This window comes from Armigeres subalbatus, chromosome 2, assembly GCF_024139115.2.
Source record: "Armigeres subalbatus isolate Guangzhou_Male chromosome 2, GZ_Asu_2, whole genome shotgun sequence".
NCBI lineage: Eukaryota > Metazoa > Arthropoda > Insecta > Diptera > Culicidae > Armigeres > Armigeres subalbatus.
The window spans coordinates 254,610,153-254,637,218 of NC_085140.1; the positions used below are offsets into that span (position 1 = coordinate 254,610,153).

At 41.9% G+C, this 27,066-nt stretch overlaps 1 protein-coding gene across 5 annotated transcripts in view; it reads right to left on the reverse strand.

Moving 5' to 3' along the window:
- Window positions 1-6,133: 6,133 nt before the first annotated feature.
- Window positions 6,134-27,066, reverse strand: part of LOC134212094 (protein rolling stone) — a 187,835-nt gene continuing 166,902 nt past the window's right edge. For all 5 annotated transcript variants that reach the window (XM_062689625.1, XM_062689623.1, XM_062689624.1 and 2 more), the window contains 2 exons: window positions 20,347-20,527; window positions 6,134-7,371 (listed from right to left, as the gene is read on the reverse strand). In XM_062689625.1, the coding sequence (XP_062545609.1) occupies window positions 7,086-7,371; window positions 20,347-20,527 (467 nt within the window). In that variant the 3' untranslated portion in view covers window positions 6,134-7,085. The remainder of the gene's footprint in view (window positions 7,372-20,346; window positions 20,528-27,066) is intronic.

Here is a 27,066-nt window from a genome sequence, read left to right on the forward strand (position 1 = left end):
GCGAGGAACATTTGAATGGCGCTGAGAGTACAGGCAGTGAAAGTCAAGGCAGCGGAGGAGATGACTACGTCAGTTCAGCGGAGGATGGAAGCCAACCAGCCCCCACCTAGAGGGAAGTTAAGGATGCCATTCAACAGCTAAAGACCAATAAAGCAGCTGGTAAGGATGGTATCGGAGCTGAGCTCATCAAGATGGCCCCGGAAAAGCTGGCCACTTGCCTGCACAAACTGATAGTCAGGATCTGGGAAACCGAACAGCTACCGGATGGAAGGAAGGGGTTATATGCCCCATCTACAAGAAAGGCGACAAGCTGGAGTTTGAGAACTTTCGAGCGATCACCATCCTTAATGCCGCCTCCAAAGTGATATCCCAGATCATCTTCCGTCGTCTGTCACCATTAGTGAATGAGTTCGTGGGAAGTTACCAAGCCGGCTTCGTTGACGGCCGCTCGACAACGAACCAAATCTTTACTGTACGGTAAATCCTTCAAAAATGCCGTGAATACCAGGTCCCAACGCACCATCTGTTCGTTGATTTCAAGGCGGCATACGACAGTATAGACCGCGTAGAGCTATGGAAAATTATGGACGAGAACAGCTTCCCTGGGAAGCTTACCAGACTGATCCAAGCAACGGTGGATGGTGTGCAGAACTGTGTGAAGATTTCGGGCGAACACTCCAGTTCGTTCGAATCGCGCCGGGGACTAAGACAAGGTGATGGATACGATTTTCAACAGATCCAGTGAATTTATTTGCTTCGCGGATGACATGGACATTGTCGGCCGAACATTTGCAAAGGTGGCAGAACTGTACACCCGCCTGAAACGTGAAGCAACAAAAGTTGGACTGGTGGTGAATGCGTCAAAGACAAAGTACATGCTTGTGGGCGGAACCGAGTGCAACAGGGCCCGCCTGTGAAGCAGTGTTACGATAGACGGGGATAACTTCGAGGTGGTCGAGGAATTCGTCTACCTAGGATCCTTGCTAACGGCTGACAAAAACGTTAGTCGTGAAATACGAAGGCGCATCATCTGTGGAAGTCGGGCCTACTACGGGCTGCGGTCGAAAAAGATTCGCCACCGCACCAAATGTGTCATGTACAAGACGCTAATAAGACCGGTTGTCCTCTACGGACATGAAACATGGACAATGCTCGAGGAGGACTTGCAAGCACTCGGAGTATTCGAGAGACGAGTGCTTAGGACCATCTTTGGCGGTGTGCAAGAAGACGGTGTGTGGCGGCGAAGAATGAACCATAAGCTTGCCCAACTCTACGGCGAACCCAGTATCCAGAAGGTAGCTAAAGCCGGAAAGGTACGATGGGCAGGACATGTTGCAAGAATGCCGGACAGCAACTCTGCAAAGATGGTGTTCGCTTCCGATCCGGCAGGTACGAGACGGCGTGGAGCGCAGCGAGCGAGATGGGCAGACCAGGTACAAAACGACTTGGCGAGCGTGGGGCGTATCCGAAGATGGAGAGATGCGACCTCGAACCGTGTATTGTCGCGTCAAATTGTTGATTCAGTGTTATCTGTTTAGATGTAAACTAAATAAATGAAATGAAAGTTTTGTCCGTCACCTTCCGTGGGTGATCGAACAGGGTTAGGGACAAAAGGTCGAAAGGACAGAAGGTCAGAAGACAAAACGTCGAAAGAAAAAAGGTCGAAGGGACAAACGGTCGAAAAGGACAAAGGGTCGAAAGGACAAAACGTTGAACAGGACGAAGGTTAAAACATGGATGTTTGAGTTTTCACTGCGATCTGTCAAAATGGATCTATACCATTTCGTCGAAGGTTATTTCGTCGAATGACATTTAGTCGGAAGGACATTACGTCGACACGACATGGACATTAGGTCGAAGGGACATTTAGTCGAAAATTAATTTTTAATCCTCTAGAGACCAAAATAAATTTAGTCGAATGATGTTTCGTCATTAGACGCGACGTCGAATAGACATTAGGTCATATAATTATTTGGTCGAAATTGAATTTTCGGCCAATAATTAACGGATCGTGGTTGGAAGACAATTTTATACTGAACTAATTATTGTATAAATATTGAGTGAAAGAAAGAGTATCGATGAAAAGAATAAGAAAACCATTTCCATTCGATCAAATATCAATCAACGAAATGTGAGAAACATCCTCACGTCAACTGAATTCCTATAATCAGTTTATCCATGTATCTTGTGGATTATTTATTCATATTTAATCAAAAATCTATTGACGAATTATCCGTTTAACTAATTACCTATTATCGACTAAACACTTTCGTCATTCGACTAAATGTCCTTTCAACAAAATGTCATGCCATTCGACTAAATGTCCATTTGACAAAATTATCATTCGACTAAATGTCCATTCGACTTAATGTCCCTTCGACCAGATGTCCTTTCGACGAAATGTCATTCGACTAACTGTCCCAAAGCCGTCAAAATGACGCACGGCGGAGCAACACGAGCGCGAGCACATCAAATACACCGGCGTATATTACACGTGGCAGCGTGGCTGCGGCGTGCTCTATTTTGACAGATCGAAGTGACATTCAGAAAACCTAGATATCCATCTATTATTTGAACTCATTGAATGTATATTATTTAATTTTCAAAAATAGTGAAAAACTAAAAGAGCATTTTTTTGCCAACTGTGTAGGACAACTCTGTCTCGCACAATACAAGTTTTATTCATTTCGTAAATCAACAATCTTTTTTTTCCACATCCACAATCCACATATTCATAATATTGTTTCATAGTAAATAAACCTTCTTTGAAAATTGCTTATTCTTCAACATTGATTGATTAATTGAGTGTGTTATTTCTGCTTAAAGTTGAGTGCATTTCACAAATTCCTTTGGAATACACCCAACTTGTTATAAACTTGTTCTTGATCGACCTATGGCGCTTTCGACCTTTGTCCTTTTCGACATTTTGTCCCTTTTGACATTTTGTGCTTTTCGGACCTTTTGTCTGTTCGACCTTCTGTCCCTTTCGACGTTTTGTCTTTTCGACCTATTGTTTTTTCGACCTTTTTTCATTTCGATCTTTTACCATACACGGACAGATAAATCAACCCAAACTTTGAGTTCTATATACGCACTGATGAGAATATCGCAGAAAAAATTTACCCAAATTTGGGTAGTTTTCCCTTTCTTTCCCATGATTGCTATCAAAACTAGAACAAGATGCAAACACCTCACCGAGTAATTTTGGGTTATTGGCCCAAACTACGGTTGAGTGCAAACAACCCACTTTTAGGTAGTTTTGGTTTTCAGTGTAGATTCGATCGAACACCCTTACGTAGCGAACGTTAATTCCTGCAAGCACTATGCGAACGTGGGAATTATAGTCGTATGCTGACAGGGAAGGGGGCGGTTTGCTCCTCTCCGGAGGTGCAAATCTTACTGAGCGTCTGTTCTCCATGTCAGGATCGGCTCACAACAGCGTCTGTTCTTCATGTTAGGGGCGGCTGATCATCGTCCGAGTGCCAGCGAGGGACTCTAAGTGAAACTGTGCACCATGGTCCACCGGGAATAAGGAGGAATGGTCCTCCGGAAATTTAGGAGGTTTGGTGTCAGGCCCTGCAAGCCAGCCTTTAAAAAATCGTAAGCGACGAACAATCAACAAGAGAGTACGGACCGGAACCATCGGCGAAGACCACTGCGACGAAAAGGGACGAGCGATTGGAAACTTGGTTCGTGGAACCGCAAATCTCTCAACTTCATCGGGAGCACACGCATACTCGCCGATGTGCTCAAAAACCGTGGATTCGGCATCGTAGCGCTGCAGGAGGTTTGTTGGAAGGGATCAATGGTGCGAACGTTTAAAAGTAATCATACCATCTATCAGAGCTGCGAGAACACACACGAGCTAGTGATGGGCTATATGCAAAGGCGTGTGATCGGGTGGTGGCCGATCAATGAAAGAATGTGCAGGTTGAGGATCAAAGGCCGGTTCTTCAACTTCAGCATAATCAACGTCCATAGCCCACAATCCGGAAGCACTAATGATGATAAGGACGCATTCTTCGCGCAGCTGGAACGTGAGTACGACAGCTGCCCAAGCCACGACGTCAAAATCATCATAGGAGATTTGAACGCTCAGGTGGCCAAGAGGAGGAATTTAGACCGACTTTTGGGAAGTTCAGCGCTCACCGGCTGACGAACGAAAACGGCCTACGACTAATTGATTTCGCCGCTTTCAAGAATATGGCCATTCGCAGCACCTACTTCCAACACAGTCTCCCGTATCGGTACACCTGGAGATTACCACTGCAGACAGAATCACAAATCGACCACGTTCTGATTTATGGACGGCACTTATCGACGTCAGGACATATCGTGGCGCTAACATCGACTCTGACCACTATCTGGTCATGGTTAAACTGCGCCCAAAACTATCCGTCATCAATAATGTTCGGTACCGACGACCGCCGCGTCGACAACAACAACGTCGGGTATATTTTCGATTTTTGGGTCGGAGGACTATCTTTCTTCGTAGTTTGTGGCGACCTTTGGCGAAAATAGTTTGTGGCGAACACCTTTCATTCAATCCTAAGACGAGCTCGGTGGTCTAGTGGCTATCGCTTCTGCCTTATAAGCAGGAGGTTCTATTCCAGGCTCGTCCCTTTCCTACTTTATATTTCTATCTTAGTTCTTTCTGTGTTTCACGTTATACCAAAACGATTCCTACTGTTATAACCTTCCACACAATTCCAAAACCTCCCGTGGCACCTACATATGAGAGGTCATAGAGTTCTCTGCATGTTTCTTAAGTAGGTGTCCAACAAACCATCCTTCTCCTTCATCAGCATTCGCAAGGACGTGGCCAGGACAGATCTCGACTATTAGAGAGTGCATTGCTTCCATCTAAAAGTTAGTGATTAGTCCCAAATCAATATCTGTGGTAACGGATGAAAGTGATACTACTCTCATACAATAGTCTTGGCTTGTACCACCTACGAATTTGTGCGAACTGCTAAATGCTCATGTTAATGCTAACACCTCCCGAGCAAAGCTTGAGAGCAAATCGATAACTGATTTTGTTGTTGTGAAATTGCCTAATTTTGATAACTCAGGTTGATATCCTTTTGGTCGTTTTAACGGTTAAAAGATCAAAATCTACAGCAGAAAAATCTTACTGTGACATCAAATCGAAAACTATTCCTGCTATCGATGAGAGCAAATCGAAAACTAATTTTGATATTGGTTCTGATAACAAAATTAGTACACAGTGTGCTGTCAGATCATACAATTTAGAAATCTACAGCAAAATGAGATCAAAATATGTAATCAATCATGATGATTCATATTTGAAAACAAATTATGATTTCGATTTGATGTCAAAATCAAAATATGTTTTCTATATGCTCTCATTATGTTTTCAGACTTTGCTCGGGCTTTCATCCAATCCTCTACGCTCTAGAAGCGATAGTTTTCGGAAATTATTTAAAAACATATGATCGGAACGGGATTCGAACCTACAATATCTTAAAAAATGGCGCTGGGATGATGTTACTCTAGCTATACCATCGATAAGGGAGTTAGGTTGATATAGGTGAAAAAATGAGCAAATCAACTTTTCGCGGCACTAGTGATGACTTGGGAAAGAATGTCTATCTCTCATTAGATTTTTTTTCTTTTCCCGTCGAAAATCTGCATGAGTGAGCATTCTCTGCTCGCAGGAAAGTGAGAATTACGATCAGTGGACTCAACCTTTCGAGTCCGTCTTCCGCACAATTAATCAGGAACCCAAAACGATTCAGAGAACTTTGATTTTATTAAATTCGCATTTTTCATACAATTGCGTCCTGCTTTAATATACATATACGCGAAAAGTTAAAGAAACGTGACTGTGACAGTTTGAAAATTATTGATAGATGTTACAATCCCACAGAGTTATTGATTCAGAACATTTGTAGTCTACTTGTCTAAACGTTGACCTAGGATTTGTGGACTAATCACCAGTATTCACCTACGAACTATACTTTCTGTTTATACATTTGGATTTGCTGGCGTAAACGAGAATGTGCATCAACTTTCTTTTGAAAGAGCATTTAAAAGCAAACAAAAATATGGGTGAATATATTCAACGATTATTTTTGAACTGCAAAAATCTTCGGAAAAAAATGTTAGAAAATTCTTCGTTATTCATTTTTATTTTCAATTAGATACTTCTAGCATGCAAATGTCACAATTATCATTGAGGTGCAATAAGGAAATAATTCAAAAGATATAGTAAACTACCTAAATTGATCCTTGATTAACGACCTAAATTGACTAAATATTCAGACTGGTACTAAAAAGTAAAATATCTTCGTAATGATAGTGCTTGTATAATAGCTAAATGATTAATTATGTCTATTGGCAATTTCACATCTCAAAGAATGTAACTTAGTATGAAGATAATACAATCATCAGAGCAATACTGTTGTGTGTAATAGGAACGTGCTTATCACTGCTTAAATGCCAAACATTTTATATCCTGAGATCGAAAACTGCATCATCAATCACACCGGCCCTTTGCTAATTGTGATAATATAGAATATATAGTTCAATGATTCTACCGCATTTTCTCAATGCTTCTTAACAGTCGATTAATATTCTCCTTTAAACTTTCTTTAGTTTAAAACTGTTGTATACAAAAAACTCACCTTCAGAGCTAACACCCTACTTAAAATTTTAGTACCAATTTACACGAATTGTTACTGCGCTAAACAACTCACTGTTACTTTCGTCGCCATTTAGGTTATTGTTAAGAGTTTAAATTTCCTTTTTTAATCAAACAATCTGAAGGATAATTTGTCCTTCCGAACGATATACTACCGAACAATGACTCTTAAGAAGGTTATCATAAATTACTTGAGCTAACGAGAGCATGTGAATGGCTGCTGCTGTGTCTCTTGATGATACTCTTGATGATACTGTCGCTGCTGTTGGTGATGTTGTTGTTGTTGCTGCTGCTTGTGTTGTTTCTGTGGCTGGGCCGAAGGATCGGTGCCCCCGGCCCGGTAGGCGGAACTGGAGCCGGAACCGGAGGGTTGCGGCTGCGGTTGTTGTTGTTGCTGCTGCTGCTGCGCTGCTTCCTCGTATCACTTGAGATCGATGACGGTCGACGGGTTGAGGAACTGCTCCCGCTGGGATTCCTCCATCGTCGAGAGGCTTCTGGTGATGCAGCTAATCTTCTCGCCACTGCGGGACCCATTTCGGATGGGCTCCGGGAGGCAGAACCGCGCATACAGCCACACCCGCAGGCAGTACATGCAGTAGCACAGGAAGTGGATGACAAACACGAAAAAGACTCCCAGCACACAAATCACAATCGACTTGCCCGGCTTCTGCCAGTCGAGCATCTTGTAGATGCTGGACTCGTTGTGCCTGCGGAGAAAATGAAGGAGAAAGGTAAGATATTGGGGGGAAATGGCGGTGAAGGTGGGTGCGTATCAGTCCGGAGTTTTGGTACAAACATTTTCCCGCCCTGCGGGCGAGACAAGGTTCGGCAGTGTGATTGGAAATTTTCTATAGCTGATGACATTAGAAATCTTTTTTTCGTATTTTGCCGTCCGGTGCGGTTTCAGTTGGAGCGTTGTTGTAACCGCAGTGGGATTAATGAAGCGGCAAAAGGTCATGGAATGGTTTCAAACTTTCTCATAACAGAAGCTTTTCAGGTGGACTAGTTTTTCTTTGTATGGTTATGGCAAGTAGGTAGTTTCGTCAAGGGATCAATTTACTACATAAGGATCAAATCCAATGTAAGTAACGTCATGTGGATAGAAGGTCCATATTAAAAAAAAACTTAGTTTACGTTTTGATAAAATGAAGATACATAGAGTGCTAGTTACTTTCATAATTTCTCAAGTCATTGACGCCAATTAAACCACGAACGAAAATAATTAATAATAATTAGAAATACTCGCCACATTTATTTCTGAACGTCGATTATTATATCCAAGTTTTATTGGATAAGAAAAGACTTGCAACTAACTTCCTGAATTTATCAAACTTTCTTGTAATTTGCCAAGACACAAAGTGTTGTTTCTCGGTACGGGTATACCTCGTTGGGCACAAGTACAAAGCATAAATACGTTGGACCTAATACAAATCTCGGGTACTTGTTCAAAAGGACGTACGTGATTTTGTGAACAAAGACAAAGAACGTCGTTTTGTCCAATCTTATGGCACACCAACGCAAACCAATACCATGATCAGGTAGCCGAAGCCTCTCCCTTCCTGTCTGCGGTGATTGTTTGCGTGGTAGAGCTACTTATTGTTTCGTTAACGCTAAATGTCTTTATCGACTAAAACCAAACCGTGTAAAAAAATTACGAAAGTTTTGCGAAAAGCAGGTAAGACTGCCCTAGTAACATTTTGGTTTTAAGCTGTTTTAGTTTTTTTTAACACTCTTGAAGAGTAATTTATGGTCTTTAAAAGTTGAAAAATTCAGAATAATTCGAAAGAACCTTTCTGGACATTTTGGAAAATATTCCAAAAATTAAATTTATTTTATTTAAATTTAGAATATTTTCCTGCGGAATTTCATATGATTTTTTATGTAAATTAATAAACTCTAAGCTGCTAGGCGAAAATGGTTTGGTTCACCTAAGATAAAGGAATCTTATTCCAACTACGAGAAAGAAGCGCCAAGAATTCAAGAAATAAGAGAAGTTAGGGTATCAATGGGCCCTCCTTAGCCGTGCGGTAAGACCATGCTGAGGGTGGCTGGGTTCGATTTCTAGGCAATTTTCGGATTGGAAATTCTCTCGACTTCCCTGGGCATACAAGTATCATCGTGTTGGCCTCATGATATACGAATGCAAAATTGGTAACTTGGCTTAGAAACCTCGCAGTTGTTACCGGTGGAAGTGCTTAATGAACACTAAGCTGCGAGGCGGCTCTGTCCCAGTGTGGGGATATAATGCTAATAAGAAGAAGAAGAAGGGTATCAATGTATCGATAATGTTTTCCACCCGAAAACATCGTAGACCGGCTGTTCGGCCACATTGAGATTTGACGTAAAGTCAATGTCAACTTCTCTCCACGAACAGCCTAGATAGCCGTGTGGTGTCGGCAGCTGGTTATCTGGCTAAGAATAACATTACGGATTGCCTGTTCCAGTGGTAAAAGTCCATCATAAAGGTGACCCCTAATTCTATGTGTGATGCGGCTTTATGCTTACCGTGCCTACGAATGAATGGTTAGGGGGGTCTAATAAGAACCTAATCGCAAACGGAGCCTGTGAAGCACCAGGGCCCCCTTCACAGTATTTAGCCCTCGCTGCGCTAACCGGAGCTATGGCGTAGTTGACTTTTTACTTCTCCGAGATAATCGGCTACTCTTATTCAACCTCATCGTGGGGTTAAATAAGAGTGGGGTTATGAATATGTGTTTTACTTAGTTTTCAACAAATTATCACCTATATGGATTCGCATTCTGCGTTTTTTACAATGTACTTTGTGTATGTTATTAGTATGGATTCGCATTATGCGTTTTTTCACAGTGTACTCTGTGTCTCGTCCTTGACGTTTGGCTTCGACTACTCTTGTTCAATCTCAACGTGAGGTTAAATAAGAGTGGGGTTATGAATATGTGTTTTACTTAGTTTTCAACAAATTGTCACCTTTATGGATTCGCATTATGCGTTTTTCACAGTGTACTCTGTGTCTCGTCTTTGACGTTCGGCTTTGGCTATTCTTGTTCAATCTCAACGTGAGTTTGGGGTTATGAATATGTGTTTTACTTAGTTTTTCAACAAACCTTCACCTATATGGATTCGCATTATGCATTTTTTTTACAATGTACTTTGTGTTTGTCACCTATATGGATTCGCATTATGCGCTTTTCACAGTGTACTCTGTGTTTCGTCTTTGACGTTCGGCTTCAGCTACTCTTGTTTAATCTCAACTTTAGGATGAATATGGGTGGAGTTATGAAAAGTTTTTTTTTTTTACTTAGTTTTTTTTTTCAACAAATTGTCACCTATATGGATTTGCATTATGCGTTTTTTTTTACAATGTACTTTGTGTATGTTACCTATATGGATTCGCATTATGCGTTTTTCACAGTGTACTCTGTGTCTCGTCCTTGACGTTTGGCTTCGGCTACTCTTGTTCAATCTCAACGTGAGGTTAAATAAGAGTGGGGTTATGAATATGTGTTTTACTTAGTTTTCAACAAATTATCACCTATATGGATTCGCATTATGCGTTTTTTTTAACACTGTACTTTGTGTATGTTACCTATATGGATTTGCATTATGCGTTTTTCACAGTGTACTCTGTGTCACATCCTTGACGTACGGCTTCGGATACTCTTGTTCAATCTCAACGTGAGGTTCAATAAGAATGGGGTTATGAATGTGTTTTACTTAGTTTTCAACAAATTGCCACCTATATGGATTCGCATTATGCGATTTTTACAATGTACTTTGTGATTGTCACCTATATGGATTCGCATTATGCGTTTTTCACAGTGCACTCTGTGTTTCGTCTTTGACGTTCGTCCATTGTTACGTCCTCTGTGTTTTTGTGACACCTCTCTTTAGTCCCTAGCTGAATGCGTGTGAGTCTACATAATTGGCTTTCCTATAAATGGTTCCATTCTCCTTTCCAACTCCACTTCCTCTTCCTTTCCCTTTTTCACTTCCTTTTCCGTCAGGTAAATGATGAGAAAGGCCAGTGAAGGCGATGGCACAAATCTCCCAAATTGAGGGGAACGTGCCTCCTGAGCCGACGTTCTGATACCTGATACCTAAGATAAAAGAAACTCATTCCAACTAAGCGAAAGAAGCGCCAAGAATTCAAGAAATAAGAGAACTTAGGGTATCAATGGGCCCTCCTTAGCCGTGCGATAAGACCATGCTGAGGGTGGCTGGGTTCGATTTCTAGGCAATTTTCGGATTGGAAATTCTCTCGACTTCCCTGGGCATAAAAGTATCATCGTGTTGGCCTCATGATATACGAATGCAAAATTGGTAACTTGGCTTAGAAACCTCGCAGTTGTTACCGGTGGAAGTGCTTAATGAACACTAAGCTGCGAGGCGGCTCTGTCCCAGTGTGGGGATATAATGCCAATAAGAAGAAAAAGAAGAAGAAGGGTATCAATGTATCGATAATGTTTTCCACCCGAAAACATCGTAGACCGGACCGAGAATCAAACACATTTTATCAGAATTGGCAGTTGCTTACAAGACAACCTGATGGAGACCCGAATGATCAAATGTTAAGATAAATCTTATCTTATTCATCTTGTGGTTTGCAGACTCCTACATAAACCAAGTTTGTGGGTCGAAACCGCATGCAAATTGAATCGGAAGATATCCGTAAATTTAAACAAATCTGCGAGGCATAGTCTCATGGAACAAGTACGGCCTGGAAGAGGCTGCATGGCAGTTCATTTTCAGCACCTCTCATCGAGTGGCACATAACCATGGTTCTGAATCTGATATCGGAAGTACGAGGCCCATTTTACATTGCTGTGTATATACTGCGACTGTTAGGTCATCACTAGCTTTAGGTACAATGCTCATTCCCAGTAGCACACCGTTCGGTATTTACAACACTGGCGCTGAATGCAGGTTCGCTTCACGAGAACGGACAAGAACAAATCGGTGAAGATAACTTCCGACTGAGCGACAACAGCGCAATAACATTTAAAATAAATGCAAATTTGTTGCTCTTCTGTTTTTCCGCTGAAATGTGCTAAACTATGCTGATGATGTTTCATTAATGGCGGAATCCGATGTGGAACAATCCAATTGGCGATGGTGCAACTGATAAAAATTTAGTTGGGGCGAATCATTCCGGTGAGTGCACTTGCCGGTGGTTGGCACTAAATGGTTTAGAACTCAAAGCTCATCACATCTGATGATCTGTTATTCAATCATTTTCATCAATGAACGTGTAATTGATTTTATGGCAATTGTTGATATCACTAGTTTACAGAATATTCGAACTTTGCGAAGTGAAGATTATAATACGTATTCTTATGGGAATTTGGTTTCTCTGTTCTATAAAGCTGATTTTCGGCTTATAACTTTGAGAATGAGGTTTGAATTATATAGAAGCAATCGTACACGATTCAAGTTAGTTGTTGAATCTTATTTGACACGTTCATTTGTTGTGAAAATCGGAATTTATTTCTAAAAAGCACGTATTTTCATAGAAGTTTGGTTTTTTTCCTCTGCAAAGCTGAATTTCGGTTCCTCACTTCTAGAATAAAGTTTGAATTTTGTAGGATGGGCCTTGTAGAATGCATGTGGGTTGTTGGATTTTATTTGGCACGTTCATTTGTTTTGAAGAAATTTATATTCTTTGCTCGACAAAGCAGTATTTCGGCTTAGCACTTTGAGAATTAAGTTTGAGTATCGTAGAATAGGCCTTGTAGATTGAAAATGGTTTGTTGGATTTCCTTTGGCACGTACGTTTGTTGCTAAAAACGGAATTCAATTTCCAAAAGTACGTATTTTCAGTGTTTTCAGTTAATAACTGTGGAAGTGCTTAATGAACATGCGAGACGGCTCTGTCCCAGTGTGGGGATGTAATGCCAATAAGAAGAAGAAGACTATTTTCATAGAAATTAGGTTTCTCTGCTCTGCAAAGCCAAAAAAATGAACGAGCCAAATGAAATACTACAATCCACAGGCATTCTACAAGGCCCATTCTAAAAAATTCAAACTTTGTTCTAAAAGTGAGGTGCCCAAATTCAGCTTTGCAGAGGAGAGAGAGAATTCAAATTTCTTTGTGAATTAAATTCCGTTTTTTCACAACAAATGAACGTGCCAAATGAAATCCAACAACCCACATGCGTTCTACAAGCCCCATTCTACAAAACTCAAACTTTATTCTTCAAGTCAGGGACCGAAATTTACCTTTGCAGAGCATAGAAACCAAATTTCTATGAAAATACGTACTTTTGTGAACTAAAATGCGTTTATTTAAAAAACTGGACGTGTTACAGAAAATCTGAGTACGTATCTGAATTCAGCGTAAAAAAATCTATTGAGTACATTGAAAATGATTGAAGGGAGAGGAAAAAAGTTCAATTTTGTTGGATAGTGTAATCAGTCCCATACGAGTAGAAAACCCAGTAAAGATGGGATAGATATGCTAATAAAAGCAGTACAAATTGTGGACTCTGATGTATTTTTGCATGAGAAAGGACTGATTCTTATGCAAATATACGTCAGATTTAAAAAATAAAGGAACTCTTCTCTTCTAACCCGCAATGATCGTATCGATAATTTAAGCGTACCGGAAGATGCTTGCAAACACAAAGGATCGAGGAAGCAGTCTTCACTAGGCGCCTTGAAACTGTTTTCTCATGAAGCTATCTTCTTCGTGAGAATGTTTGGTGCTGAAGCATCTGTTGTTATCTTCATTGCTTCATTCATCCAAGCCCTGATAAGAATAAATGCACGTTTTAATAGTCGACAGAAGAATCAAGGCCACGGTGTGCTTCCACATTAACATAAATTAGAGTCCTCTGGCAAAGTTGTCGGAGCTTTGAAACATGTCTATAGACATATAATCACAGACAAACAGATGTAACAACATCATGAGACATCAGACGACATGAAAGTACATAATCGAGTGCTGCCGATAATCGATTAATTACCAACAAAAAAAGAACGAATTCGCTGCTACAAAGTTGATTGATGAAAAATCTCGAAGTGCTACGTGATTTTATTTGTGATATAATTATTCTTCCTCGCCAGCGGCGATAAATGTGTTATTCAAAAGACAGGATAACAAGGCTTCCAAACATATTTTCTGCCATCATCCTTTGAATGGTACATTTTGAACACGTGTTCATCGTATGCACTGCACACACGCCTAGATCAGAATCATGTCACACTGATGAACCGAGCTATTTATCACTCGCTGCCAGTGCCGTCAACGACATGAATGGGATTTAAATTGGTTTACTTTCCCCGAATGGCCAAAGACCGACCGACGACGACGACGACAGAATCAATCGACCTTGCAGCATTCGGGAGCGCTGTAACTGCGCTTTTCGAAATTTTATCCATCGAACGAACATCGCAGCTGACAAATAGGCTATAAATTGGGATCAATGTCAAAAGGATTTCGCTGAGGGTAAAGTGTAAAAACGCATAACGCTAGGAACAATAAATTATGTTTTAAAAGGGTAGGAAACGAAACCAAAAAGTACTGTGATATCCAAATGTGGGAAGCATGGATAAGGTGAACTGAACGAATTGAGAGTCATTTTACAGCATGCAACATAGCGATATCAGAGGCACAATTTTGGAAGTTCGCCAAATTGTGCGCGCATTCGCATTAGTGAAGCTTTTCCTAGCTTCTAAACAAAAAAAACATAGAATGCAGAACATTATAAACATACGAGCGAAAATAATTAGGCCTAAACTAAATCGACATCAGCTTGTTATCAGCCAAGATCTTATTATTATTATTATTATTTTCATCAGGGTTTGAATGATGGTCAGCTTATTAAACTTCCAGATTCGAAATTCTCTTAGTTTTGCTTAAGGACAAGGTTTAAAGAGTAAATGGCTGACACGACTTTTCCAAACTTATCAATTTCAAGGCCCCATCCGGAACCATGCCTTCAGCATGGTAAACTGTAAATGCAGATCGTCGTTTGCTTGTTATTAGCATTGACAAGCATACATAAGCAGATCTGTTTTTACATTGAACACATCGCCAGGAACGCGTGAAACAACATGCGTGGTGGATTCACTGTATGCGAACAACCTACATAGACAAACATATTTAGTAATTTTAAATGTATTTGCGTGCACTTATTCGGAGCATACAAATAAGCGCAACATTCAATTAAACCTGCTGTTACTGAATATTTGTTTGCTGGCAATAACTACTTATTATACATGTAGTTGAATTTCCGATTGTGTTTGCTGCGTACGCAGTCAATAGTTCCTATTTTACAAACGGCTCTTTGAATCTGTCCTGTGCGTAGAGGAAATAATGGAGAGATTAGACCTTTCCACCTCGCGGCTAACATCATTATCTCTGTGTTCCAAGAAATATGAATCTGTCGACAACCTCAAATCGCATCCCAACCATTTCTACCTCGGGACCAACATCGTTTGGACTGCCCCGTTCTCCGCCAACCACCAGGTTTTAATTTTGACAGAATTTATGATGAGCTCTATTCCTTCACTTCGTTCCGTTTCACTGAGTCGTACGCTGCCTTAAAGAACAAAACAGATGATGAGTCCGCAATCAATAATTTATCAAGGATCAGGAGAGTATAAACGATTTGTCGCATAGTAAACATCTGGTTCATTGTTGATCTTCCTTTTCCGAAATCGCTTTGATATTTGCTGACAAAGGTCTCCGCAAACGGGCGCACTCTGCTTGACAGAATTCGAGAGAGTACCTTGTAGGTGGGTTTTAAAGAGTGTTTTACCTATATAGTTAGCACAATCGAGTCTGTGCCTGTTCTTACAGATAAGACATATGAGGCCATCAAGCCAGCTCGAAGGCATTTCGTCTCCCTCCAAAATCATGTCAATCGCTTGGTGCATTTTTTCGTTCAGTCGGTCACTTCTATCTCTTAGAAGCTCGGTGGGGATCCCGAGCTAAAGCCTTTCTCCCATTTCTCTTGCTTAGGTGGTTTCACTAATTGTCCATCATGCTCAATCCTGATTCTGTTTGTAATCTCTTTGTCCGACTGTCCATTAAACAATAACTCAAACTGCTCGTCAAAACATTTTCGAAGCTGTTATTGGTCGAGACTGGCGCGTATAATGTTCGTTTCGTACAGCTTGTTTCTGTCAAAGCTTACCTATGCCTCCGAGCAGGGCCAGATTTAGGGGGGGAGCGGGGGGGTCCGTGGCCTCGGGCCCCTACAAATCTCATGTACCAAAACTAACCTTTTTTGTACATTTTGGGACCCCCACAAACTGTCGGCTCCGGGGCCCCCTTCCGGCTAAATCCGGCCCTGCCTCCGAGAATACTTTTTTGTCGTACCCCCGTTTCATACGCCGGTGAAGTTTTTTCCCCTCAGCTGCCCTTAGGCTCCTTGCCTGATTTTTCTCATCTGTCGCTCATCACATCACATCAAACCAGCCTTTCTTTGTGTTGTACTAAGTACTTCTGTGGCTGTTGAATTGACCACTACGTGGACTCATTGCCACAATGCACTATGGTCCACGATACAGTTTTAAGCGGAAAGATGCATGTTACGCCAAAACTATATTTTTTTGGAAAAATAATGTTGTTCTTCAATGTTTGATCTTATTGTGTTTTCTAGCAAATTTTTGTCGATTGATTAATTTACTATGAATTGTTTATTTATTTATTATCAGACTAAGGCCGGAGTAGCCTGTGCTGCACATAAAAGTCTGCAGAGGGTCCGCAAATCGTCCTCCACATGATCGATCCACCTTGCCCGCTGTGCACCTCGCCTTCTTGTTCCCGTCGGATCGTTGTCGAGAACGGGCTACGTGCCCGGCCCACCGCAGTCTTCAGATTTTCGCGGTGTGAACGATGGATGGTTCTCCCAACAGCTGATGCAACTCGTGGTTCATTCGCCTCCTCCACGTACCGTCCGTCATCTGCACCCCACCATAGATGGTACGCAACACTTTCCTTTCAAAAACTCCCAGTGCGCGTTGGTCCTCCACGAGCATCGTCCAGGTCTCGTGTCCGTAGAGAACTACCGGTCTTATAAGGGTTTTGTAGATAGTCAGTTTGGTACGGCGGCGAACTCTATTCGATCGAAGCGTCTTACGGAGTCCAAAGTACGTACGATTTCCAGCCACTATGCGCCTCCGAATTTCTCTGCTGGTATCGTTATCGGCGGTTACCAGTGAGCCCAAGTACACGAATTCTTCAACCACCACCACCACTGATAGAAACTCGTGGTGGGTGGCTTACATTGACCTCTCTTGAGCCTCTTCCTATCATGTACTTCGTCTTTGACGTGTTGATGACTAGTCCAATCCGTTTAGCTTCGCTTTTCAGTCTGATGTAGGCTTCCTCCATCCTCTCCGTCGGCGAAACCAAATAACTGGACGGACTTATTGAAAATCGTACCACTCGTGTCAATCCCTGCCCTTCGTATTACTCCCTCCAAAGCGATGTTGAATAGCAGACACGAAAGACCATCACCTTGCCGTAACCCTCTACGCGTTTCGAAGGGACTCGAGAATGCCCCTGAAACTCGAACTACGCACATCACACGATTCATCGTCGCCTTGATCAACCGTATCCGTTTATCCGGAAATCCGTTTTCGTGCATTAGCTGCCATAGCTGGTCCCGATCGATTGTATCATATGCGGCTTTGAAGTCGATAAATAGATGATGTGTGGGCACGTTGTATTCGCGGCATTTCTGCAATACCTGACGTATGGCGAACACCTGGTCTGTGGTAGAGCGTTCACCCATAAATCCCGCCTGGTACTGCCCCACGAACTCTCTTGCAATTGGTGTTAGTCGGCGGCATAAAATTTGGGAGAGTACTTGTAGGCGGCGTTCAGCAATGTGATTGCGCGGTAGTTGCTACAATCCAGCTAATCGCTATTTTTGTAGATGGGACACACGATACCTTCCATCCACTCCTGCGGCAGAACCTCATCCTCCCAAACCTTAGTAATCACCTAGTGCAGCGCTCTAGTCAGTGCCTCACCACCGTGTTTAAACAGCTCTCCTGGCAGTTGGTCAACTCCAGGGGCTTTGTTGTTTTTCAGCCGGCCGATCTCCTCCTGGATTTCCTGGAGATTCGGAGCCGGAAGTCGCATGTCCTGCGCGCGTGCTCCTAGGTTCATTACCATACCGCCACCGTTGTCTGCCATATCGCCATTCAGGTGCTCTTCGTAGTGCTGCCGCCACCTTTGGATCACCTCACGCTCGTTTGTAAGAAGGTTCCCGTTTATGTCCTTGCACATATCGGGCTGTGGCACGTGGCCCTTACGTGAACGGTTCAACTTCTCATAGAACTTTCGTGCGTTATTAGCGCCGTACAGTTGCTCCGTCTCTTCACGGTCTCGATCTTCCTGCTGGCGCTTTTTCCTCCGGAAAATCGAGTTTTGTCTGTTCCGTGCCCGTTTGTATCGTGCCTCGTTGGCCCTCGTGCGGTGTTGCAGCAATCTCGCCCATGCTGCATTCTTCTCCTCAACTAACTGCTCACATTCGCCGTCATACCAGTCGTTTCTCTGATCCGGAGCCACCGTGCCTAGTGCAGCGGTTGCGGTGCTTCCAATGGCGGATCGAATATCTCTCCAGCCATCTTCAAGAGATGCTGCGCCTAGCTGCTCTTCCGTTGGGAGTGTCACTTCCAGCTGCTGCGCGTAGTCTTGGGCTAGTCTACCGTCATGTAGCCGCCCAATGTTTAGCCGCGGCGGACGACTCCGACGCGTGTTGATCACCGTCGAGAGTTTTGAGCGCAGACATACTGCAACGAGGTAGTGGTCGGATTCAATATTCGCACTGCGGCAAGTGCGTACGTTCGTGATGTCGGAGAAGAATTTACCGTCGATTAGAACGTGGTCGATTTGGTTTTCCGTTACTTGATTCGGTGATTTCCATGTGGCCTTGTGGATATTCTTGCGGGGAAGAAAGTGCTTCGGACTACCATTCCGCGGGAGGTTGCAAAGTTTATGCATCGTTGGCCGTTGTCGTTCGATACGGTATGCTGACTATCCGGTCCGATGACCGGTCTATACATATCCTCCCTTCCTACCTGAGCGTTCATGTCACCGATGACGATTTTGACGTCCCGCAGTGGGCATCCATCGTATGTCTGCTCCAGCTGTACATAGAACGCTTCTTTCTCGTCGTCGGATCTCCCTTCGTGTGGGCAGTGCACGTTGATGATGCTATAGTTGAAGAAACGGCCTTTTATCCTCAGCTTGCACATCCTTGCGTTGATTGGCTGCCACCCAATCACGCGTTGGCGCATCCTGCCCAGCACTATGAAGCCGGCTCCCAGCTCGTTGGTGGTGCTACAGCTTTGGTAGAAGGTAGCCGCTCGATGCCCGCTTTTCCACACTTTCTGTCCTGTTCAGCAGATTTCCTGCAGCGCTACGACGTCGAAGTTGAGGGGATGCGCATCTTACATACCACCAGATAGTGGTCAGAGTCGGTATTTGAGCCTCGGAAGTTCCTCCCATTTATGACATCTGAGAAATACCAACCGTTCACCAACACATGATCGATTTGAGAACGCCATGTATCGTCATTTGGGTGTCTCCAGGTGTGCCTTCAAATATTCTTGCGTGCAAAATAAGTTGGAAGCAGGCTTTCCTTTTCAATGGCTGGGCGAAAAAAACACTTCCCCTCCGACTTGTGCATTCGCGTCACCGATGATGAATTTCACGCCGTATTCAACGCGATTTGACGCTGCACTACGAAACCAAATCCATGCTACGCCATCTCGCGATCACTGTAGTAGATGTGATACTTGATTGAGTTACCTACAATTGGGTCCACTGCGCGGAATTCCCGATTTCCTGTTCCTTGGTATCGGATCTCTTGAAATGCTGCAACCTCCATCTTTACCTCTTGCAGCTCTCTAGAAAGGATGGCAATTCGTGCAGTTTCCAACAGGGGCCCAACGCTAAGTCACCATTACACCTTTCCAAGTACCGAGTTTCCAATCAGTTTCTGTTAAACATTGCCGTGTCCTTTGGCGATTGTTCAATCCTGAATTTTCAATTACATTTTTCGGGGTTGAATGTTGGTTTTTCGGTATGCCGAGGCAAACCGCCTTCCAAGGCTGCGATACCCAACCACGTAATGGGGTTATCAGCCTAAAAATAGCTGACGTAACACCGTCAACACCGCTTTTATAGTTCAGCCGCCCGCTACGGGTCAGATGCTGTAACATGGCTGAAGACGACGGGTAAATAATATATATATTTTTTAAATTTATTCCTTGGAATAAAAACATTTGGAACTCGTCTAGGATTTGTTTTTAATATTATAACCATCATGGATTTAAATTATTTGAAACATCATCATATCAATCACATATTTGAAATTCTATAAAAAAATGAAACAAACATAATAACATAATAATCTATCATGAAACTGAGTTGCAATGCCAATGTTATCGTAGCGGTTCAATCTCTGTTTTCTCATCGGTTCATCCGCAACGAATTGCTGAAGGATTAAGGGATTAATATTGTCCATTGTCACGTTCATCCTCCAGCAAACAACTGCAGTTGTTGACAAAATGATTGGTTGCGCACCCGACCGGTGTCGATGCGTTGGCCCAATCCACTGATGATGGATTTAATATCCGATCGCGAATTATTAGCTCAGTGGAAAAGACGACCCGTAATATGTAATCTGGCAGTAGTCCACCGATATCTTTTATACAGAAATGTCATAAGCCATTATAATTACCTGTCCGTGCCGCCAGCCAGGTAGTATATGACCGAGAACAGCGCATACAGCACGCCGATGCCGGTCGTCCAGTAGGCATGGTTCAGCCTGATTGGGTGTCCCACGATGGTCAAATCGATTAGCATTATGACGGAGTTGAGCACGTGCACCATCAGATTCACGGCGTCCACTCGGTGAATCTCTGGAATGATGGAAGGGATGAAGCAGAGGAAAAAGAGTCATATCACGGAACGGATGCTGAGCTGTGGGGGCTCGGAAAGGGAGCAAATAGTTGATGGCGGCACAACAGCAGCAATTGATTGGATGAAATTGGCAATCGACGACGAAAACCTGACCAGCAAAGTGCGCAATGGGGTTAGATTATCTTGTGTTCTTATGCTGTTTATTTGACATTCAAAGCTCAAGTGAATTACGAAGCTTAAATTTATATCCACTGCAATCGATGTGTGACATGAGGTTATTTTTTTGAATTTTAAGAACCTATTGGATAAAACTACTTTTTTTAAAGATTTAGAAAAAAAATACTTGAAAATCTTGAGATCCATTTTTTCAAAACGGAAATAAAACTTAATTATGTTCAAACATATTTTGGCAGTGTTGACTTAGAATTAAATGAAGTGAATAATTTAATTGATCTAGAATAGTTTTGATCTCCTGAACCATTCATGTCCAAATTTCGCTAAGGCTGCTTTCGACCGGGAATAATGTTGCGTTTGTTTGTGATGACGGTAGAGCGAGCGGTGTGAGCTCAGTGAAATTAGATTGGTCTTCTGTTTCTCGTGCAACATCGTACACTATGTAGAGGTAGGGAAGAATAATCTAAAATAGTCCAGTAAGAGAGCAGACGAAAATAATTAATTTCAAGTGAAAGGCAATTATAGGATTTTAAAAATTCGTTAGGGACACGGCAGGTATTTCCGTTCATCGTCGTAGGGGGTAAAGCCAATGAAAGCAACGTCCATTTGTTAGAACTCCACTATAGCAGAACGCTTCTCTAGAGCTTACGATTTGGTACGGATGAGTTTGGCAAAAGAAGTGTATTTACAGCGGGCATAATGTAACATATGTTTAGTGAGTGAATTTCATTTCCTTATGCCTTGGATTTAAATCCGGTCCATATTTTTACCGAACTTCTACTTCTTCTTCAATGTCTCTCCACATTGACAATCCTGTCCTGCGCCTTTGCTCTCAGGGCTAAATGAAGACCCATGCTCTATCGAATCCAGAAAATAACAAGCTGATGTAATGTTTTCAGCAGTAGTCACGCATGCTTGCTTTATTTGTTTTGTATCCACACGTTCTAGTGATTTGAATTATAAATTTATTATCATGAATTTATCAAAGGTGTATTATGTACCATTTTCTCCTGTATGGTCAGAGTGGTCTTTTGGTCTTCGTGGCGAGAGTCAGTCCGGTCTACCCGGTCATTGGAAGCATATGTAATAAAAGAGTTTAATTTGATTTGAAACGATTTCGCACTCAGCCACTACAATGTCACTCTTCAGCCGGCGAGCTACCTCTTTCTCGGCAACATTCATGGTTATTGCGGTCTTTCTGGTATGGCATAATGTCGTACGGTTGAATGATGGCGAATAATAGAAAAAATAGTATCCATGAGTGTAAGACAGAAAATTCACTAACTATGTATTGTGCGTCAAACGATAACTATCTCATTAAAAACGCCCCTAATGGCAACCGTCACTAAATGACAATATTTTTTCTAATGGCTCAGGCTTTCTTATAAACTCAACAAAGAACTGGTCACATGACGTAGGTTATAATGAACAACGGCAAGCAAAGTCGTCGTGAATTCGATTCTCGGTCCCGGTCTCAGGCCAATGTATTTTTTTTAAATTCATATTTCGGTTCTTCACCTACTGAGCATATAGACTGTTTCAGTAATTATAGGCATAAACACATAGTCGGCAAATTAAATAGCGTGTAATATAATGTTGCATACAAAACTCGTTACATCTTTTCAATTACATTATTAAAGAAACATATTTTGTTTTTGAAATATTTACGTCAAATAAAAAAATATGTATCTCAGACTATTGCTCATGAAAATTTGTTTGCTCAAATGAACCATTTTCCGAACGCTTTTCCTTGAAAAACCACCTGGGAAAAAACTTAGAGACGAATCCAAGCTAAAATAATGATAAGACAACCAGCGGTGTTAAATTTTGACAGGTTCCTCGGCACAGCATAGGAAATTCATTATAAAATACTCTTTCCTAGTGGGCAATCTTTGCCAGCACAATCCAGTGTTCGCTGAATGAATGAACTAAAACGTCATTAACCTGAGTGAAAGAAAAAAAATCAAATTGCTGCCAATTCGTCATTTTATGTCGTATCGGCATTGTTTTATCACTGTTCTGCTCTTACGGATCCTAGAATTTAGGGTACATGTTGGGACCCGAGATTCATACCATTTCGGGATTTGTATATAGGGATTATATCAGAACCAAAAATCATGGTGACACCTTTTCCAGAAATGGCCAAAAACGGGTTCCTGTGAAGTGACCCTTTGAGAACCGGCCCCAAAATGGCCAGTTGTATATTTTCGCTTCATATCAGCAATATGGGTATCAAACAGTTCTGCTTTGTCGGAAAGCAAAACGGTCGGCCGGTTACCGAAATTTTGTGCTACTTTGCGCGGGTGAGCAAATTAAGAGTTTGCAGTAGCCATCGAGCAAGTAAGTACGGTGCGTGTTTTAGTCGTCGGGGAAATAATAAAAATTATATGCTGTATTAGATGCCTCATGCGGATGTATTGCGCTTTGCTCCGGTCGAAACAAGCGCAATCTTCAATAGTTTGCAGTAGCCATCGAGCAAGTGAGTACAGAGTGCTGCGTTTCCGTTCGGTCGTCCAAAACATGATTCTCCTCAGTTTTCAAATGCCACCGGGCGTGCATGTTTTAACTTTTTACTCGTCGCGAGACAGCGTATTAGTGCTATTTCCCATCCCATAGATCGCATCACTTACCGAAATGAATCCAGAAAAATAATCCTTTGTAACTAAAACGATATCCTACCCCAAGACAATCGTGGAGATGCAGAGGTATACTCGGTCTCTAGTAGTAACGAGAGTCGGACTATCAAGGAAAGTATTGTTCCTATATGACCTTAAGGACGTGACCGGCGTTGTTATTGACTTTAAATATTTGAGCTCCCGAAACGTGTACATTGAGAATGGGTAGCTAATCCCAAGCCCCATTTATTGTGTTCTCTGTACAATTTCGCAAGCTCAGTCAATCACGGAGTAGCAACTACGAATTGTGCGGTCATAATGCTCATGCTCATATTAGCAATATGGGTATCAAACGTCAGTAATGTCCCCAGAATAGAATAATCATAATCCCACTTGTCTTGCAGAATGCTGAAGTTTGATACCCATATTGCGGTAGTTTGTGACATTTCAAAAATGGCCGATTTTGATTCTTTCGGAAGCTCCCCTAAGGGCCTCGGAACTGACCTCAGGATGGCCTATATCCCCAGAAACAAATCCGGATGTCATAATTCCACTTGTCTCGCAAAATGCTAAATTATTTTCGCAATATTCATATTCTGGTAGGATTTGACTACCATATTCCACAATTGCTAACTTTCATACTTCATTTACTAACTTCATACTTCAAAAGGCCCCTGAAAACCATCCTTACCAGCAATTTGGAAGCAAGACAAAACTTGCTTCTATTCTTTGCTGGCTTCCAATCGGACCTGACCCGAACTGAAGTTTTTGTTTACCTTTGCAAGAGCGAGCGAGGTAGTTACCCACTAGTGGAAGCATAAAACAAACAGGCATTTATTTTATTTCAAGAATAAATATGTTTGATTCAAACATATTATCAGTTTGTGAATAAACATGAATATTTTTGAATCAAATGGATGAAATTTGTATCCGTGCTTCTTCTTCTTCTTATTGGCATTACATCCCCACACTGGGACAGAGCCGCCTCGCAGCTTAGTGTTCATTAAGCACTTCCACAGTTATTAACTGCGAGGTTTCTTGGCCAGGTTACCATTTTTGCATTCGTATATCATGAGGCTAACACGATGATACTTTTATGCCCAGGGAAGTCGAGACAATTTTTAATCCGAAAATTGCCATAATTCTACTTGTCATAAAATGTCATAATTCTACCTACTTGTTTTGCAAAATGTTGTGATATTTTGAAAATGGCCTTCGGAACTGACCCCAGAGTGGCCAATGTCCTCAGAATCATTTCCGGATGTCATAATTCCACTTGTCTTGCAAAATGCTGAAGTTTGACACCTACATATATTGATGATATGAAGCGAAAATGTTAAACTGGCCATTTTGGAACCGGTTCTCAAATGGCCACTTCAATTGAACCAGTTTTTGGCCATTCCTGGAACAGGTGTCACCATGATTCTTAATTCTGATATAGTCCCTTTATGTACACAAATCTACCGAAATGGTACATATAGGGATGATAAAAGCGACATTTTGTTGGACTTATATCGCCAAAAAAGTCAGTTGTGGAGTGCTGTCAAAACTCGACTTTACAAATTTTGATAAAAGTAGAAAGCTGCTCTTTGATTTTTCAAAATATGTTTTTTCCTCAGCTTTTTCGACTTGCTGTGGACCGATTTTTATTATGAAATTCGACAGCGCATGAAATCTTATGGGGAGACTTGATCCCCTTTTTATGATGTCTACTCAAGAAACACTTTTTTTTGAGCCAACCCTTCATCAAATCTGTCAAATCTACCAAAAAATAGAGGCCTGAGAACGAATATATATTTTTTTCGTTAATTTTTTGTATGGGTGACTAATGAGGGATCAAGTGTCCCTGTGCTGTGACAAAATGAAATGGCCATTGTTAGGATAAAATGTTCAAATTTTAATTAACCAATAAAAACCTTTAGGAGGGTCAAAACACACAAACCGTCCTGTAGAATAAATTCGGTTAGCAATCTAAAAAATAACTCACCACATAACGATCGTTTGTCAAGAAGATTTATACTAAAAATACGTTAGAGTAAAACTTCTTTGGTTCTCGGTCTCCCAAGGGAACATGTCTACCCACCTTCCCCTACTACTTTAGTCCGCCAGTCTTTGTTTGGAGTTGTCCCTAGTTGAAATGAATGTAAATGGCTACCGCACGCTGTTGAACAATTATTGTCGTGAAAATAGCAAACTTCTGGTTTCGGAAGTGGAATTTATTTTCCAAATAGTCGCAATACGAAGTTGTCATTTCCATTAAAGAGTGTCGTCGTCGAAGATAGTTAACAAGATCGGCTTCGATGGAGTAAGAATACCAAGAAGCAACAACTCAGACAAACACAACACTATGGTGTCGATAGAATTTTGTTTACCCAATTTATTGAGGTAAGCAAGTGTTCCAATTTGGCGGCTGAGTAACCAAAGTGGAAGCAAACGTTTTTGACCTACATGATCGCGAACAAATTACCACAAGGGGCAGCAGGGACTATGTCCAAGGGCTTGACGACCCCTCCCCATGGCCACTGCTAGTTAGGGGGCCTGCCTAGGATGTGGTGGGGTTTGACAGTGGGCTCTGTTGAACCTCTGCAAAAAGCTGCATGTGTCTATATAGGCAGGCCCTATCAAACCCAGTCAACACATGAAAGTATATGGTGTCGTGTAGGCTGTTGAAGTAGAGGCGATATAGGTGCTTCTCCATACAACATGTATGTATATCGTGTATCAATATCGTCTCCAATTTAGCATCTTGTATTGCACTATGTACGACTTTATATTGACTGAAAAGCGACCGTGTGCCGCTCAAAGCGCACAAGCCCAACACGAGTGCCAACCGGCACATCAGGATTAATACCAGTGAGATCCTGATTACGGTATACTGGTAAGCGACAAACACACGCGCGAAAGTAATGCAAAATAAACGACATAATTAGCTTTCCGATTACTATCAATTGGTTGAACAGCCGTGATTATTACTCTATTTTCAATTTAAATCCCGTTTCTTTTTTACTTTCCTTGCGTTGAAGAAATGATGCCGCGGGTGCCTCATTCGAAATTCAAAGGAACAATCGCTCATTTTGAGCGATTAATTGTTTATTCTCGCGAAGGATAAACAATTGAACAAATCAAGGAAATGCTAATACTGTAGTATAGAAGTTGCATAGTCACATCACTTTCCATGGTGAATCCTGATTCCCGATCTATGTTACTGACTACCCCACCCAACTAACACAACTTCCTTCCCGTGGTAATTGTGGAGATGCAGAGGTATTCTCGGTCTCTAGTAGCAACAATAACCGCACACTAACATTCCCTCCCTTCCCCAACTGACTGTAAGGACTTGGCCGGTGCCGTTATTGATCAACATTTGAGAGCTGCTGAAACGTGCACTTCGAGAATAGATGGTAAACACCAACCACTATTCCCTTGGATCGTAGTGCAATTTGCACAAGTTCTGATCAATCACGGAGTAGCAACCATTGATATGTACAGTCAGTCTAAGCTAAGCTAAGCTAAGCTACATGATCGCGAACAAATTACCACATTCCTGTGGTTGATTGGACAGCGAGGAGTTGAAATATTCAACACGTTATATCCGAACGTTGGAACCAACTGATTGGGTTAACAATATGCAAATAGTAGTAAAGCCCAATGGCTCACTAAGGGTTTACTTAGACCCTAAGCCACTCAACGAAATTACATGACATTGTGTGTACGTTGTCTAATAAAAAAGTGTTCTCTGATTCTTGACC